General features: G+C 36.9%; 1 protein-coding gene across 1 annotated transcript in view; it reads right to left on the bottom strand.

Annotated features, from left to right (window-relative positions):
* CSRNP3 (cysteine and serine rich nuclear protein 3) overlaps positions 1-7,315 on the bottom strand; it is a 69,807-nt gene extending 62,492 nt beyond the window's left edge. Inside the window, exon 1 of the mRNA XM_060107130.1 lies at positions 7,138-7,315. Within this exon, the coding sequence (XP_059963113.1) occupies positions 7,138-7,285 (148 nt within the window). The 5' untranslated portion in view covers positions 7,286-7,315. The remainder of the gene's footprint in view (positions 1-7,137) is intronic.
* Between the last annotated feature and the right edge of the window lie 12,296 nt (positions 7,316-19,611).

The following is a 19,611-nucleotide window of genomic DNA, read 5'->3' as shown; positions in this document are numbered from 1 at the left end:
TAGAAGAGAAAATGACCGTGGGCACCTTAGGAGGATGTTTTGTGGCAGTAACAGGCAGCTGAGTTTGAAAACATACAGTTTCGTCATTTTCTCCAAAACTTCCTTAAAGTGTTCGGATGTTTTGAATAAAAAGGAAATATGGAGTGAAGGATATGGGAGGAAAATGGTTGAATCCAAGTCTCCAAAAAAAAAAAAAAAAGCTGAAATAATGGAGCGAATGTAAAGGGTGGAGTGGAAAGATATGTAAAGACAAGATGTGAGTGTTATGTTGGGGGAAAACAGGATGAGGTAAAAAAAAAGTGGGTAGGGGGAGAAAGGAAGTGGAAGGAAAACAGGTTATGGTCTGAGTTTGGAACACTGAAATTTGATATTTCGGTGATAGAGCTGTACTAGTTTATAGAACTATCCCGGGTGAAGCTGTGGACGTAAGCAGCTATATGGAGTGGAGGTAAAGGACGTGAATGGAATGGAAGACTCCAGAATAGAGGTGGTCAAGGAAACATGAGGCTAATGGTTCAATGAGCCATCACATGGCTACTGACATCATGGTTTGGTGGGCAATACTGGGATGGAAAGAAGTTAGAAAACCGTTGCCAAAGGTTTTGAATGTTGATGAAATACCGGGAGATTCAGGCAAAGAGGATGAGTATCATGAGAGATGTGGTAAAGTGTTCATGGAGAAAGAAATACTTGATATGAACCTTGTAGCAGGTACAGAACTTTACAGTTAGAGATTGAGAGGCAGAGTAGAAGACATTTCAACCTGAAGGATGGTCTAAGTAAGGTCAGAGGAGGCAGCAACGGTTGACTATTTCTGATTTATCATACTGGATCTCTCAGATCTCTCAGATGAAATGATCTGAAAACAATTCTACTGTATCAGCCAATGGCTTTTATAGTACATTCAAGTGAGTATTTTCCAAATGGACCACTAACTTGTATCTATTTCCTCCACTCGTTAATTGTGCCAACTACTTAAACTCCCACATTTCCACTACACTAAACTTAATACTTAATGACTCAACTGGTCCATGTCTGGTGTTCAGATAGGGAAATGACCTAGTATAATAGATCTGCAACTGGTTCCAGGTCTGATCTCACAAGGCCAGGCTATTTGGTTCTTTTCCAACATAAGGAGCTGCAGAGAGTCAGAGTCTGGAAATGTCTTAATTTAATAGCTTATCAGAGATGCCTTGACCTACGCTGCTTATCTTTTCCCACTTGGTGTCTGCTCTAACTTAAGATGCTATTTTGATCCTTGTTCTTAGAACCATATTATTACACGGTAGTAAGGAGCTTTTGAGGGTCATGTGGTCCTAAGTCCTGCTCAAAGACTTCCCTAAAATTTCTATGTTCAGTTTCTGCCTTAACACTCCTCCATTGTTTGAAAAATCATTGATCTAGGGATAGATTGCTATGTTTGTCTTTGCTATAGTAAGTTCTCAAATTAATACCACAATGCTGAGTAGACATGATCTGTCACTGTATCTCTGAGTTGTATTTATTACTTGTAGTCTATCATTTTGACATGTCTGAAAGCACCTACCACAGAGACTGTAACATAAGACACTATATTTGTCAAAACTGAATCTGGATTTTCAATGCATTTTAACTGCTTGGTAAAGAGAATAGATATGTTTTGGTCATACTTCCACTACAAAGTTTCATGTCAAGATCTGATTTCTTTTGATTTTTTATCTCTAATCCCACTATGAAATGTGCAGTCATTGCAAGGGAAATGACATTGGAGGAAGACTGTGACTTGGATGCACATGGCAGCGTATTTATGCCCTGTGTATTCAGAGAGAAAAGAGAGGGAAGTAAGAAAGAAAGGAAGGAAGGAGGGAGGAAAACAGATTAAAATCTCAGCCATTGGATAAATTAATAATATATCTCTGAAAGTTAATTTCTACTTTTATAAAGTGGGTACAATAATGGCTCCTAATCACACAACAACTTTAGGATATCAAATGAACCCAAGAATGTAAAAGTGTAAATTAGAAACTCTTATCCCTATATAAGACATCCACTACCTGTTTTCATGTGCAATTTAGAATACCTATCATTTTGCCTTTTGATATTTCCACTTCCTAAATACTATATATTTATCTGTAGAAACACTCTGTTTCAGGAAAAATGTGTTCCTTTCATCATACAGCTTCTCATTACTCGTGTGAAGTGCCAGGAACCTTGAGAGGGCAGAAAAAAAAAATCATTCCAGCTTCTCTGTACCTCTCCTTTTGACAGCACTCAAGTACAGGCTGATTGGCTATAGAGCCACAGGGATTTGATGAAACAAAGCGTTCCACAGCAATACAGAATCCAGCTACTTCTATCTCAAGGGCAGTATAAGATATGACCTTGGTTCAATGCTGGTAAGTATGCTAGTTGCCTAGCAAAACTCAAAAGTCCAAGGTAAAAGCCATATGCCTTTACTGATTTATATTTTGAAGCTTTTAATATCATAATGTGATGTGCTGCAAGTTGAATAGCTTATAGAAAGCTTAGAATAGATGGAATTTTCTACTACCATAGCTGCTGACTTGTACCACACAGTTTTATCAATTCCTATATTTGCAATGATAGCAAAATGTTATGTTATACAATATGTTAATGCTTATAAAGCATTGAGTGCATCTGACATTTTAAACTTGAAAGATGAGCTCATGATGAGTGAGATTTAAATAACTGTATCTTAAAAAGATCTCAGGGCTTCCCTGGTGGCGCAGTGGTTGAGAGCCCGCCTGCCGATGCAGGGGATACGGGTTCGTGCCCCGGTCCACGAAGATCCCACATGCCACAGAGCGGCTGGGCCCATGAGCCATGGCCACTGAGCCTGTGCGTCTGGAGCCTGTGCTCCGCAATGGGAGAGGCCACAACAGTGAGAGGCCCGTGTACCAAAAAAAAAAAAAAAAAGAGAGATCTCAGTGTGAAGCTAAATTTGGTTTCCTGATACTATACAAATTTGATAGTCATCAAAAATCCTTTTTTCCTCTAAGGTAACTACTTTTTTTTTCTTGAAAGTAGAAAAATATATTAAAGAAATAAGATTCATCAATAACAATATTTCTAAAAATGTATGTTCATAGATTCATATGCAGATAAGATCACTGAAAAAATAAATAAAACATTTTATAAAAATTTGTGCATCAATTTGGGGCTAGCAAATAATCTGAAATACATTTCTAGAAACAAGAAATCTTTTAAACTATTTCTTTTACATTGGTTAACATGTTCAGATCTTTTATACAGCAAATATTTGAGGGAGAATTTTTGATTTTTAATTTTTTGGGTTTTTTTCTCTCACTTTTTCTTTTTCTCCTTCTCCATAATGTGAATATGGTGAACTAAACAGACTATTAAATCAAAAAGGCACTTTTTATTAAATCAATCATTTAATTATCTTTAAAAATCATGAAAAATCTCCGCCAGATTTCATTTAATACAAAGTTAAATCAGCAATTTCATAAACTAACCATTGCCAACTACCACTGATAATAAATGATGAGTTGAAAATTTCAATAAATTCTTGGGTATCACAAAATATGTCTGTTTTCTTCAACAGGAAAAATAACATCTGTTGGACATAACTCATAAAAACCCTTTACTAGTTAGCTGAAGTACTGCATGATTTAGCTGACCATGCCATTTGCTTACATAAACACAATCAGAACTACAGTTATCATTTTAGTTTAAATTTAAAATTTCTTTGTTGTGGGATGTATAAATATTAACTGAAATAAAACTTAATAAACATGGGGTTTCCCCGGTGGCACAGTGGTTGAGAGTCCGCCTGCCAATGCAGGAGACATGGGTTCGTGCCCCGGTCCAGGAAGATCCCACGTGCCGCGGAGCGGCTGGGCCCGTGAGCCATGGCCGCTGTGCCTGCACATCCGGAGGTTTTTAAAGCACTTTATCATTCTTTGCCATTATGATACAGAGACTTTCCCTGACAGTGTAGGTAAAATTTTGTGTTCTGCTTTTCTTAACATTATCTCCTGTCTTCATACCTATCATGCAAATTAATTAATTGTATAAGCTACCATAACTTAATGCATCATTTCCCCACTCTTAGACATGTTACCTTCCTCTTCCCTGCCCCAGTTCCCATTTTTTGTTATTGCCCTCAACAACCAACATTTTCAGTTATGCATTTTTCCCCATGTTTTTGATGTTTCCCCCTTCAGATAAATTCTCTGAAGTACAGACTTATAGATATGAATATCATTATGGCTCTTATATTTCCAAAGTGCTAAACAGACACTTTTATAAATTTCCTTGCCATCAACAGCAATATGGATGTATGCAAAATTTGTATTGCAACCTTCACCAGCACTTAGGTATTAGTATTTTCTGTTGGAGGGAGGAACACTAATTTCAAGGAGATGAAATTTCCATGATTTCATACTAATGAAATCTCATTAGTATTATTTTAATCTGTGTTGTCATTACTACTGGTGTTAAATGCTTCAAAATATTTGCTAATCATATTTCCTATCATGTAGATTATGTTTGGGGGTATGTATCTTAATTTATATAAAAATTTATGTGTTTTTTTATTTGCTATTCAGACAGTAATCCTTTACCATATTAACTGCAAATATTTTTTTTCCAATATAGATTATTGTACTTTTACTTTGGGTTTTTTTGGGGATCAGGTATGTGTAATATTTTTATATAAATATGTTAAGTATTTTGTAATGTAACTTTTTTATGTTACTTCAACCCTCAGATAACAATCCTACCAAATATGAAACTTTCCCCGTGATTTGATTTTTAAAAATATTTGCTTACTTAATCCATCTGAAATGTGTTTTGGCAATGTTGTGAGATGTGTATCTAAATTTTTCTTTTTCAAACTCTAATACCAAAATTATTTATTAAATACTCCTCTTTCCCATTGTTTTTTTTTTTTTTTTTTTTTTCTTTTTTTGCGGTACGTGGTCCTCTCACTGTCGTGGCCTCTCCCATTGCGGAGCGCAGGCTCCGGACGCTCAGGCTCAGCGGCCATGGCTCACGGGCCCAGCCGCTCCGCGGCATGTGGTATCTTCCCGGACCAGGGCACGAACCCGCATCCCCTGCATCGGCAGGAGGACTCTCAACCACTGTGCCACCAGGGAAGCCCTCCCATTGTTTTATAATGCCCTATTCATATACATATATGTGTATATATACATATATATATATAATTCTTATCTATACTACGTTGAGATTTTCTCTGTTTTCCTAGATCTAACATGGTACCGAAAATGTCAAACTATATAATTTTCTACTATTATTTGATATCTGGAGTGGCTTTTCAACATTTATGGCTTCTTTTTAAAAATATCCCTTTATTCTCATTAGCTTATTTTTCCAAATGGATTTTTATTATTCCATCATCTTCTAAGAAAATCCAGTTGAGGGTTTTATTGAGATTATCCTTTTATATTCATAAATTAATGTGGAAAGCTTTAACAGATTTACCTTTATAAATGTTTACCAGAAACATAACCTGTCTCTTCATTAATTCCAGTATTCTTTTCTAACTCACAATAAATCACATTTTAAAGATATGTCCAATATTACATAACTAAAGGGCAGAATGAGATAATGGAAAAGGTGAAGGCTAGAGGGTGGAACACATAAATATACGGACATATATGTGTGTGTGTGTGTGTGTGTGTGTGTGTGTGTGTGTGTGTCTAGGCTTTAATCCTGTGTGATCTTGGGCCAGATGTTTAGCCTCTTTGATCCTCAGTCATTTCCTCTGTAAACTGAAGGTAATGGTACTTCCAGGATTGCTCTAAAGAGTAGTAATAATGTATATAAAACTACTGAATCACAGCATGTACCCAGTAAATGTTAGCTATGAGAATAATTTTTAATATAACATGTGCTTAGTACTTGACATTTTATAAAGTTCCTTCATATGCATTATCTTACTTGTTCTTTGATCTTCACAGAACCCTGTCAGATGATGATATTATTGTTATTATCACTGTTAATATTAAGGCCAAATAGGTAAACATATATCTTCTTTTGAATCAAAACACAAGCTCATTTCACATCATAATGATATATGTAAATGTATTTGAAGATCACCTACATCACACAATAACCTTGTCCCTGAATATTTGATGATTTTTTTCTGTTATAATAAGTGTAGTTGCCCTTTCATTATATTTTCTATTAATTTTGCTTACTTAAAGGAATGCTGTTGATTTTGTATGTTTGTTTCATGTCCAATAGTGTTACTGAGTTCCTTATTACCTCTTAAAAATATGGTTAATTCTCTTGGTTTTCTGCGTTGTCACATTTCCAAAATAAATTTTATGTTATGGAATCCCATATTAATAAAATCAGCTACTTAACTGAAAAATAAAAAAACTAAGACTAGTTATCTATCATGATATCATGATATATTAAAATCTTCCTGTTGTAAATATAAATTCAAGATTATTTAGCTATTAAGAGTCAGTTTCCTTTAGCTTGTAGATTGTATTTCCTTACAAAATCTTCCTGTCAGTCCTTCAAACCTCACCTTATCTGACAGGAAGGAGTGATGTTACAGTGTGGCAGAAAAAGGAAAAAGAGAAAGCATACACCTTTTCGCCTTTGTGGGCTTTAAATATTATTCTTAAGGATAAGAGAATAAAGGGATGAGTGGAAAAGAGGTATAAACTGCACTCACACACTTGGGAGAGTTTTGCTGCTTTTTCATTTCTTAACGCATGGTTGGCTATGCTCTTTCCCACTGAACCTAGACCTTCCACTGCCAAATACATCCTCCCCACTTTTTTCTTCTCCTAGAATATCATTTCAGCTATGGGAGGATACATTTTTTTGTGCCTGGACTTGTCCTTCCCCATCTACTGTTAGAGTAGGGTGCTTCCTTTGAAAAGTAATAATAATAAAATGTCGTTTTTTCCATTGAATCAGTTGGTTAACACTATCAAATAATCCACTCCCAAAAGCATTCTAAATAAAGGAACCCACTGATGCCTCAGAAATATCTCATTTTTACTTAATCATGTTCTGTTTTTAGCTCAATTGTAAAAACAAACTAGTAATAAAAGTTAAAAAATGACCAAGATGATACAATTATTTTCACTGTAGAAGCAGACAATCAGTTTCAGGTATAGTTTCCGTACTCACGGGGAAAATGATTAGAAGTGGATGGATTGACACTGTCCCCACTGTCAGCACTTTCACTGCTGGAAACTTCATCATCTGATTCCCGCACAGAGGAGCAGGGGGAGGAGCCGTCAACTTCTTCAAACTTCCTCTTTAAAATTCCACTCATCGCTGCAGCGCTGTCACATGTACCTGTAGCAGGAACGGGAGCAATGAAGCATTGAAATATCTGACCGCTGGATGTGCAGCCAAGGTCTCTGGAGTCATTTTTATGTGGCTTTTTATACATGAGCTGAGCTTTCCCTTGAAAGGATCACTAAGCAGCTTTTTAAAAAACAGTTTCAAATTAACAAAAATTAAATTAAATATGAGCATTTGCTTACCAAAATGTATCAGCTTTTTTAGACATAATTCATTTTAATGCAATACCTTTATTCCTTTTTGTTGGCAAATGGAGAAAATCCACCTAAGTCCATAAAATTCTGTATTGAAAATAAACACCAGTGTTCCCCAAAGTCCTAAATGATTGCTAGAAGGAACACATGTAAATATGCAAAAACTTCATACTCAAGTTTTAAAATGTAAGAAACCTAATTAGTTGAGCGTTATAGGAAATCAGGTCTAAATTTTAGGTAGTTTCCATTGAAATATTACAATAAGGTGAAGTATGTCCCTATGACACCTGGTTGCTGAAGCTGTTGCTACTGTTTTGGAAACCTCCTAAGGCTAGTTAGTTGGGACGTAGCACTAGCTGGGTGGGAAGAGTGAGGTGTGGGGAGTGGGTACGGTTTCTCCCGAATCCTTTCTCTAGGTTGAATGGGTTTTCCCCTCCCCTTGAGCTGCCCTTTCTCCACCTTCCCCATTTACCTTGACATATACATAGTCAGCTGAAGGGCATAAACTTTCCTTGCAGTGTAAGAATATTTTCAGGAATAACTTATATATAAATTAGCTTAGATATATGTGATGGTCTTACTTTGTTAAATTAATTTAACTTAGCTGAAAGTATTGCTAAATTGATTCCATGCATTCTATCTTCCATCTCATTATGTCAGCTGATTTTAACTCTCTTTTGAGTTCTTAGTTACATTATCTAGGCACTGCCCTCAGAAATCTCTGTAATAACCCCTTCTCTATGCAGATCACAGAGCAGGCAGCCTGACCAGATCCCCTTAGCTGGGCCAGATTTCCAAATTTTAATTCAGTAGTTTTCAAAGTCGGCTACTGGGATTAACAGCATAAGCATCACCTGGGAGGGAAATGCAAATTCTCAAGCCTCATTCCAGATCTACTGAATCAGAAGCTCCCAGAGGGTAGGGCCTGGGACTGTGCTTTACAAAGCCCTCCAGGTGATTCTGATACATCCTCAAATTGGAAGGCCATTTGTCTAATTTCTCGTCTGTTCTCCAGTAGCTCCTTCCTTGGACTTTTCCTTCCTTGGGTGCGTCCACACACCAGCCCTAGAGTTATATAACCCAGCACTCAATTCCTAGTCGAAATCTTCTTCTTGGTCCATCACTGGTGTGAACTCTATAAGTACAGTATTAGATGTCTCTTAAGTAACATTAATTTCAACTTACTCTACTCATCTTTTCACATGTTTAGTAACTGGTATGCATATGCTTACCTCCTTGGGTGGAGTAGGGGATACAAAAAGGAGTAGAATGTGTTACCTGCTCCCAAGGAGCAAGCATCCACTATGCTGGGCTGCATGGAATTGAGAATAACCTGCAAATTCATGTTCTACTGCCTTGTTTTACTAATTTATGTCTTTTTCACGACTTATGTTAACAATAGAAATAACTGATAGCAATAAGAAGATACTACACAGTCTATTCTTTTGAGAATAAAATCTCTACTCTGACTGATTTTACCACTATTCAGATTAGCTTATTATTTTCTCCATCTTAAAGAGTGTGAAATGCATAAGATGTTCATGCGTATCTGAGAGGGTGGAGAGAAAAACAGATATTTTAAGTAAAGTTCCTGAAAGAAAAGTAGGACAGGATATACATTTTAAAAATGTTCACTTCAAACAAGATGCAAAGTAATTCATGAGGGAGAGACACCAAGACACAAAATAATACAAAATGGAAATCCATGTTTCAAAAGTACATTTTTATAATAAGATATTGCAATGGGAACAGTTAAAAACCATGTCCTTAAGCTCCACATTCCCATCTGACCTTCCCCAGCTTCCTTAAGAAAGGCAGATTTCTCAAGGATACCCAACTGGACCAAAGGGAACTATATTCAAACATGGCAAAATGTGGTACATGGTACTCTTCTCTTCCTTTCTCACTTCCTCAAGCACGAGAGGGGAAATTTTTGGAGGGATGATAAGGGAATTCAAAAGTCTGTTTTCCCTTTGTTATTACATTTGTACTGGCAAGACTTGAAGCAATGGAGTTGAAGGTTGGCTGTAATTTCTGTCTACATCTTTGAGACTGAAAGAGCCTGAGCTATTCCCAGGTCAAAGGGACAAAGGAACTGACTGTTTAAGGTGGGATTAGTATCTGTGCTGGAAATTAAACATTCAAATAATTACAAGTGGGCATAACTTTAACTTATACTCATGAAACTGGTTAAGTGCTAAATTGCTTGTGCAGCAACCAAGCGTAACACCTGTCTAGTTTCACAGCCTTTAAAAAACATTGTGAGCATAACAAGATGTCATAACGAATTATGAGGGCCAAATGACCTATTGCTTACAAGTATATAAACCTTGATCAAGACCTAATAGTGGAATGGTAAAGGGAACATGTGGTTTTCTCCTACAGCATCTATACTAGCTCACTAGGAAAGAAAAGAATACAAGAATTTAAGGAAAAGACCCTGTTAATAAAGGAGCTGTATATACTTGGTTTGCTTGTACCCTGTATTGGTTCCCTCAGAATTTGAGGACGACAATAGGTGGCTAGCTAGGTATAGATGCAAGTGAGCAGAATCAATGCTTGTCCTGTGGCTGCCATAGCTCCTTAAATAGTCATTTAATAATGTATTTTTGTTCCCAAAGACAAGGCATAATTAAACTTGGTAGGTATGAAGCCAGTGAAAAAGTGGTCAACATTTCAAGTTGGCAAACAGCATCAGAGCTCAAAGAACAGAAGATAAACCTGAACAGGCATTAATTTACTCTAAATATGATAAGCTGAGTATCTAAGTCTCCTTATCAGCCATTTAAACACAGCTACCATTTTCCAATTCAAGAAACACATGTTAGTCAAGGGTATCACCATTTCTCATTTGGACTAGGACAGCCACATCCTAATTATTCTCTCCCATCCACTACTGTTTGCTTTCAATGGGTTTTCCAGGTTGGAGGCACAATGATAAGTTTAAATTGCAAATGTGATCATGTTCAGAAGCTTAAAACTCTTAAGTGGCTTTGGATTACCTTAGGGTAAAGTTCAAAATCCTCAAAATGGCTTATTAAGTCCTTAACAATATACTCTGGCTAACTCTGGCTAACTTCATCTTCTTTTTGAGCCATTGGCCATTTTTTTTTTTTTTTTTTTTTTTTTTTTGCGGTACGCGGGCCTCTCACTGCTGTGGCCTCTCCCGTTGCGGAGCACAGGCTCCGGACATGCGCAGGCTCAGCGGCCATGGCTCACGGGCCCAGCCGCTCTGCGGCATGTGGGATCTTCCCAGACCGGGGCACGAACCCGCGTCCCCTGCTTCGGCAGGCAGACTCTCAACCACTGTGCCACCAGGGAAGCCCCCCATTGGCCTTTTTGCCAATATTTCAGCGCTAATAATAATTCAGTTTCTCTAACCTGCTTTTTCTCTCTGGACTCTAAGCCTTTTGATGTACGCATGATTCTTTCCAATCTACTTTTTGATTTCTTTTCCCACAGCACTTACCGCCTCCTAAATCCATATTATTTATTTATGTATTTTTAGGTTAACTAATTATTTTTTATCCCCTGCTGGAAGATACCAGGGCAGGGATCTCTGTACTGATGTTCCGAGGGTCTAGAACAACGCTTTATATCTAATAGAGTCTCAATAAATATTTGTTTGATGAATGAATGAAACCCTTCTATTTCCATACTTTAATTATTTTATCAGTATCTATTTTCTCTGATAGACTAAAAGCTCCATAAGCAGAATCACATACATCTCATTCACCACTCTATCTCTCCTAACAAAATATCTGGCATATTTGATTAGATGAGAATTAAAATGAGATGAAATTGACCTCAAAACATCATATAATTTTTTTTTTTTTGCTTGCAAGCAACCCAAAAGCCAATTCTAGCTAACTTAAGCACAAAGGCATCTGTTGGAAAAATACTGAACTAGTTCATGCAATCTAAGAGCTGAAATGAAAAATTGAGGAACTGCAGGAATAAGGAGAGCTTCTGGGATTGTGGTTGTAGAAATTCCATGATCTTTTTTTTAGAGCACCACAGTTACCAGGTTTAAGCCCAGCAACTTCTATGTCTCACAGTTCAAGTTTAATGTTCCAAAGCATGAGCAACCTTTTAGCCCATTTTGGGTCAGGTGTCAGCCCTGCGACCATTCAACTATGTGGCCAGTGGACAAGGAGGCAGCCAATTTGCTATCACCTCAGAGAACCTCACTCACAGGCTTCAATAAGTTCAATTGTATTTCAAAGCCAATATTCTTTCCTTGTCTAACACTGATTTATCTAATTTTTTCACTTATTAATACAGTCTATTGTTGGGGAAGCTAGTAAAGTAGTCTTGTTCAGGCTTCAGAGGCGGCACCAGGTCTCTCTCTGACTGGACAATGATGCTAAAGCTGACTGCATGCCAAACTGCCGAGTTACACCCAGGCCAGAATCAATAACAAACCCCCAGATAAGATAGAGAGTAAGTCATGGGACTTCTTTCACCTTGAGGGTCTGGCCAGCCCCTGGGGATCAAGAACATTCCAAAACTTATGAGTTAAGACCAAGGCATTTATGACAGCAACCAGAGCTGCAAACTTGCAAGTAGGCTGATTGTTAGCAGCCTGCGGCCTGGTGCTAAAAGCTGGGCTCCTTCGAGTGGCAAACTGAAGTCTCACCTGAGGGGTGGACGCATGGCCCAGGACCTTCTCAACTGGGACTCCAGATTGCTGTTCAAGGGACTTCCCAGCACTGCTTGGACCTGGATGTAGGTGCTTCCCCAATTCGGTGATGTATAAACCTCTGTCTTTACTATTCTTTCTTAGTTATACTATTCTCTTAATTAGTATACTGTAATTTGTTAATTCAATAAACTCCCTCTAAATTCTTGTTTAACTGAGTGTAGAGAGGTTATTTTGCGAGCGAATCCTACAAACCTTGAAACCGAAAGTAAGGCTTCGGCAAAACATCCATGAATTCAACACTTGGCCAGAGTCTCAGTTTGGGATTCCTCTTTCCCTACACATAAGTGCCCTTTCTATTGCCAAATTCAATTAAGAACTACTTTATTTTAAAACTATAATAAACATCTTGTAATCTTGGATACTTATTATTCTTAATTATCATATACTATTTATTTCATATTTGTGTTAGATATAAGAAGTCTCTGGACACATTTAAAGAAAGAGTAGTAGAAAAGTATAAATGTTTCCATTTCTCCTCAAAAAGATACTGATAGGGCTTCCCTGGTGGCGCAGTGGTTGAGAGTCCGCCTGCCGATGCAGGGGACACGGGTTCGTGCCCCGGTCCGGGAAGATCCCACATGCCGCGGAGCGGCTGGGCCCGTGAGCCATGGCCGCTGAGCCTGCGCGTCCGGAGCCTGTGCTCCGCAACGGGAGAGGCCACAACAGTGAGAGCCCCGCGTACAGCAAAAAAAAAAAACACACAAAAAAAGATACTGATAAACTACACTAGATTTTCTATGGTTATAGGTAAATACAATTATTTTATTTAATATATTTCTGGAAAAAGTGTTGGAAACCAGAAAGCTGCAGGGTGAAGATAAGTAAGACACTGGATAAAAATGTACATTTTAATGCCTCTGGAAGAACTACTGAAGCTAAACTTTGGGTATTTGTTAGAATCTGGTTCATATCCCTCTCTTTTGACTGCCTAAAAATTTCATAGCTTTCCCAGGTAACACATTGAGTTCTTACTAACTAGATATTCATCTAATGTTTAATCCTTTTTTCTTCTTGCATTCTGTTCCTATTTCCCAATGTTTTGCTCTGCATTATAAGGAAATGACCACAGGAAAAATGCCTTAAGAGCATCATCAATCTCCTGGTTCTGAAGAGCAAGTTGTCTGATTTGGAGAAGAATCATTTTAGGGTTGCCAGATTTAGCAAATTAAAATATTCAGCAAATTAAAACAGGACACCCAGTTAAATTTGAATTTTAGATAAAAAATAAATAGCATTTGAGATATAATTTTCCTTATTATTTGTTGCTTATCTGAAATTTAAACTTAACTGGGCAGCCTGCATCTCTTCTACAGCCCTAACTGGTGCTCTTGGCTCTTGGTGAGAAAGTAGAATGACTATAAAATCAACAAAACATCTACATAAAAAAATGCCACCTACCAATTGGAAATACCATACATGAATATTCCTGTCCTTTACCAATCCGACAAAATCCAGTAAATAAAATATGTAAGGTTATTAGGGTGAATCAAGAGTTTATCAAACAACTGAAAAAAAGATGAGGGGGTGGGAGACGGTTAATAGGCTTAGGGCAGGCATGGCCTATCACTGACACAGGAAAAAATGAATTTAAAAGGAAGTAATTCTGGCATGGCAAGAATGTCCTTATATGGTAGTGAGGAGGTCTTTTTGGTGAGATGCTGTTTCTTCCCTGGCCTGATAAAAGAAAGGGTGGTGAGCTGTGAGTTCCTGGTTCATTTGACCTGGCAGGTCCTTAACTCCAATGGAGGCTGCTTAAACCGGGAGCTTTACATGGTCCTCTATCAGGAACAAAGGGGGTGTCTAGAGCCCCTCTGTTCACTTTTACCTGGGAGTCTGCGTATATCCTTTGCATGGCTTGCTTGCTAGTTTTGTAGTTGATCAAAATGAGAGTAACCTTTAACTGCAAAGGTCATTAACAGACACCCTTCTGCCTTGGTGATATGGCATACATCAAAGGAGCATGTTAACTGCATTATAACCTGACATGAAGGACGTTTCTTCATGATTTGTCAAAGAACAAAATCATCTATTTTACATCTTCATCAAATTCTTCCAGCAAGCACAAAAAGCTAAGAAACCATGACTGTTCTCTCCCAACGACTTTGATAAGCTCAGGCTGTTCGCTTTGAACAGGAAACACCAGTGCCAGGATTAAGTTGTGTAGAAAAAGAAGCTTATTCTTCTTTACTTTCATGCAGAATGGAAAACAATTTTGATGTTTCTTCTGGTTGCTTCACCAAATTCAAATGATGAAATGAGAAGTACTGCAAACAAGTTGATGAAAATACTGGTGTGTGGCTCATCTGTGATAGCAGGTGGGAGAAGCTGAGTTGGCAAAAGCAAGATTATTCACAATGTCACACTTCATCAACCAGATTGTCTACAGGGCCAGAGAGAGGATGAAGAGGACAGTTGCTCAATTGATGGTGTGTAGGTTTTATTCCAATACTCAACAAAAGAGAGCTTGGCTAAAAAAATATCATACTGTGTTATTTTTATTTTCTGGTGGGATATCATTAGTTATCCAGATGTGTTCCTAACTATCAGGATACAATTTTAAACAAGTTAATTTATATTCAATCCTTTTCCTCCTCAAATTTTTTACGACATGAATTTGAGTAATCTTTGTTCTGCCCTAACACTCACATTGCTACTGCCCTTACACTGTTATGTTAATCAAACACTGACTATTGGCTAAAGTTTCTGCTAAATAAGATAATCATTATCTTAAGAACCTGTTATCAGATTTCAATGCCTTGAACCCTTATCACGCCACAGGTCTCAGAATGCTTATGCATTTCTCTTTAAAAAAAAAAGGGATAACTTCTTTCACAATACTAGGGCTATTTCTGCCTTAACCCATTTGGCAAGAAATTAACCTATCTGCCGCCAAGAAGATAGGGGTTTGGCAATTAATTCACAAGATAAAATCCTGCAAGGTGTTTCCATGGGGCACCACCAATGTGAAAAATGCTACTGGTGGCTTGCCAATTCAAGAAGTACAAGTTAGCCAAATACACTTCTCTTGTCTAGGTGTCTGCTTAAGCCAAAAATGCTGGGAGCACTCTTGTCTAATGAATATTTTTGTTGGAGAAATGATTGTAGGGTTCCCCAATTATGTATGAATTCCTTGTGCCAGAGTTGCCCATGACCTTGAGTTAGAGGTCTGAGTTACTTTATGTGCTTTGGATTTTGACAGTTTTGCAGCTTGATGATTTGCAGTTTGAGAATTTGATTAAAGAAATGAGTGCTTACCCCTGAAAAAAGTGCATAAATGCATGTCATTTACCCATGGGTTCTCCATCAAAGGTAGGTGCCTCTAACTGTCCATACCTCTTCTCTCACTGTGTGCAAACTGCAATGGCTAAATTGATTTATGCCCTGCTGATAAAGGGATGGAAGGCTACTCCCCTTACTAATGGTAAAGGGGTTCTTTATGAATTTCTGGCTGGGGAGACCCCAAGAAGCTTTCCATATTACCTGTCATTGGGATTAGTATCCATATACGATACCCAGAGCTTGGTTTTTAATGCCTCTTAACCCTAAACATTGTTCATTACTTGTTATTTGTCAACACGATATAGCAGAATACATGTGAACTGAAAACCAAAAGTCCTTCCCCAACGTTAACTTTCAGGACGTGTTTTCAGTTAGCAAGAGCACAGAGACCCAACCAAGAACATGATAAGGCTTTTAAAACTGTTGAAAATTGATCAAATGTCTGTTGTCAGCCTATTTTTCCTACCCCAATGACAAAAGTACCAACGAAAAATTTATTTGATGTGCTAGCTATTAAGACTAAAGAGGAGTATTTAGCCTAGTTTCTTGGAAGATTGGCAAGACTTACGACATTAAGGAAAAAAAAAAGACCACACAGACATGGAATAATTTAGAATTATTACTGCAGCACTGGAAGATAACGTAGTTTTTTCTCCTTAGCACTTAAGGAGTTTCTCTTCAGTCTTTTAGAAAGTTTCTGACTAAATAATAAAGTAGTCAGTGTAGCTCAAAAGGTATGTAAGAAATATGACATCCTTTTCCTTCAGAAGAATCATTAGAATAGTCTGAAGTGAAAGGATATTTAAAAACACTTCCCTCATAAAATACTCTAAAGTGGACATCAGAATAAAATATGGTCAAGCTTTAGGACTATACCCATCCAAGCACTGGGATCCTGCCAAAGATACTGTGCAAAAAAATAAAGAAGATTTAAAAAATTAGAGTAAGTAGAAGAAAGTACTTTGGATGTTCTTTAAAATGATTACTACCTCAGGCAAGATATAGATTTCTACTATCTAAGGCAGAGGACAATAGTTATTCAACCTTCAGCTGACATCACATTAAGCAGCAATTAGTAAAAAGAATTTAGAGAGTAAGATTAAATACTTGGATTTTCAAGTCTCAGTGAAGGTTCTACTGGCATAAATTAAAACTGGTTCACAATAGAAATAAATCACATCAAGCTCATGAAATCTTTTAAAACTTGGAAACCCACTATTTAGAAAAGTTTCATCATTCAAACAAGTTTCACAAAAGCAGAGTCATGATATTCCTCCCCAACCATTTTATCCAACACTTGTTACCAATGTATAGTTATCACAGAGCACTTCTAGGTATGCTACTATTATAATAATTTTTAAGTAAGAAAATGTAGATATATTTTCTAAATTTCTTCTGAAAAACCTTGTGGCTAAATCAATTGATGCAATATTTCTAGACATCATTCTGATACACAGGAAGTTTAAAATAGCAGTAAGTCCATGAATAGAGATCGTTTCATGATTCAAACAAATTAGCACTTTTAAGTCATGAGGTAGAACTGGACTCATGCTCCACAACAGCATTGGCTCAGCAAACGTTTCTCGGGCACCTAACATGAGCCAGGATCCCTCTGTAATTGAAAGGTCCATAGTCTATGGATGAGATAGGAACTGCGATGAGCAGAATGAACAACTAATGCCTTAATTGTACAAAGTCAACAGGGAAAAGAAAAAATAGTAGGCAAAGGCCCAAAGATGAAACATTTTAAAGCAACAAATGATATAAAACAAGAGAGCTCAGAAAATCGCATATTACTACAGCCTATGTGAAGATTTTGTGGTTATTATGCTTCTGGTTGGTAAGATTTAAGCTATCTATGAAGCCACATATAGTTTGAATTTGGTGACTGCCTTCTCTACTTGTCCCATCTGAATATAAGATATCAGCTGTTTAGTACTTCCTAGGTATGACCTCCAATAAACTCTTAGTGGGTTTCTATTTTTGGAAAACACGTCTTTTCCTCATCCATTGAAGTCTAAGATGTTTTATCAGGATTATCTGTAACTATAGGCTTAAGCTGAACTTGTGTTATCCGCACCAGGGAATCAACTCCTGTGGGATGAAAAATAGTAATATTAGTTATCACTTAAAATGATCTTATTTTGTGCCAGGCATGCATCATGCCATTTCATTTTCATAAAAACCCTTTGATCTAGAGACAATTATCCCCACTTTGCAGATGAAGATGAGGCTTAGAGTTTTCAAGTACCCTGTCCAAGGCCACATGGATTGTAAATTGCAGACCATGTCTTAGAAGTGACACCAGGGTTGGAACATGGAGGTAAGCTCCAAACCACGGTTCTATTCAGTCTTTTCACACTCCGTGATATAGCTTGAACTCACACACTCAATAAACTACATAATAAAAGCACTTACTTATCAAGAAAACAATATACAATATTTTCCTGGTTTTTCAATTGTTCATGAATTGCCCTAAGTTTACAACGTTTTATTGTATTAAACAAAGTTACCCCGGTTTGTTAAAGTAGTTCTCAGGCCTTTTTAAATATTAATGGGCAAAAAAACACCAGAATATGGAGCTTTTCCCCAATAGTTTGGACTATTCTAATTCTTACAGAATGAGAAGCAATATTCCTTCAGCTTTTCAAAGGTCTTCAAAGTGTAAGAGACCACCTACTAGCTGGTATGGTATTAGCCACCTCGTGTATCTTTACACATGAATTATACTAGTGAATTTTAAAAGAAATGGGGATCGATGGCTCTGTTGTCTTACTTTTCTTGTATGTGATTGGGGAGACTGTTAGGTGTGCACAGGTGTATGTGCATGCATGCGCACACATGCACACACACACACGACTAAATGCATTTCTAAATGAATATGTGGATTCGTAAGCTTGCATAGAGATAAGAGATTGCCTGAGTAACAACTCTTCCTAACTAGCATGGTGATGGTGTATCACAAAGCCCCAGGATTTAAGAATGAAATAGACACAACTCCTGAAATTGGCAAGGATAGGTATATGACACCAATGTTTAGTCAAACACCACCAAAACAATTGGTCTGTGTGTTTTCTTTGGTATACGTGTTAGAGATTCCTCATTTCCTTATTAGACAAAGTAATTTCAAATTTCTGATGGCGGTTTACTATGACAGATTCTCATTGTAGCAACAAGAACCAATTTCTCATTTATCTAGAGCTCAAACATGATTTTCAATATCCTGAACATAAGAAAATGAAAACAAATTCTATTTTCTATGTTTCTATTCTCAGTATACTACATATATGTACGTGTCATAAGTTCAGTACATAGGAGAAGCATAGAGGGATGTTATCTCTCTCTCTTGGCGCACTGAAGTCTAAATGATTTAGAAGTTAATGTAAAATAAAGTGCATAAACTTGATTTTCGAATTACTCTCAGATAAGGAATAATTGCTAATCATTAAAATAAATATTAACATGAGAAAAGAAAGAGTAAATTTATAAAAAGCATATATAGTATATAAAAAGCATATAAAACTATATGCAAAAAGCATATAATTGCAACACCATTTAGTGTTGGTGTACAGTTGGGGAACAGTGTTATCATTTGCAATAAGTCAATGTAACGATGGAAATAATGATTCTTATGCCATGAAGAAAAGCCTAAATGGATTTCCAGTTTGCTCAATAAGGCAGAATGGCATGTACTGTATTTTGCTTTCATGAAAGAAATTAACACATTTAAAAAAACTGGCCATTTAAGTCATAAACTTTACCTATTTGGAAAATTGGTTAATTTAGTACAGATTATTTTCCAACTGTCCTAGACAAAGTATTACTATAATTATGCCATGTGTCAAATACTATGGAATAAAAATAAGATCTTTAAAATCATTTTGCAATTTATCATTCTTATACTCTTCAATAAAACTGATACAATTCTATTTAAATTTTAGAATAGGCGATAAAAATGCAATCATATGTTTTGTTTCCTAAGAAATGCCAGGTTAAAATGAAGAAATGTGATTGTTTTGAATTCTCAATTATTTTGAACATTTTCCTGCTATATGTTATGTTATTTTCTTCTTTTTTCTATTTCATAGGCACCAGAAGTTCAGGAGGACACATATA

The sequence above is a fragment of the Mesoplodon densirostris genome, chromosome 8, assembly GCF_025265405.1.
Source record: "Mesoplodon densirostris isolate mMesDen1 chromosome 8, mMesDen1 primary haplotype, whole genome shotgun sequence".
Classification (NCBI taxonomy): domain Eukaryota; kingdom Metazoa; phylum Chordata; class Mammalia; order Artiodactyla; family Ziphiidae; genus Mesoplodon; species Mesoplodon densirostris.
This window is presented reverse-complemented; position numbering and strand designations above follow the sequence as displayed.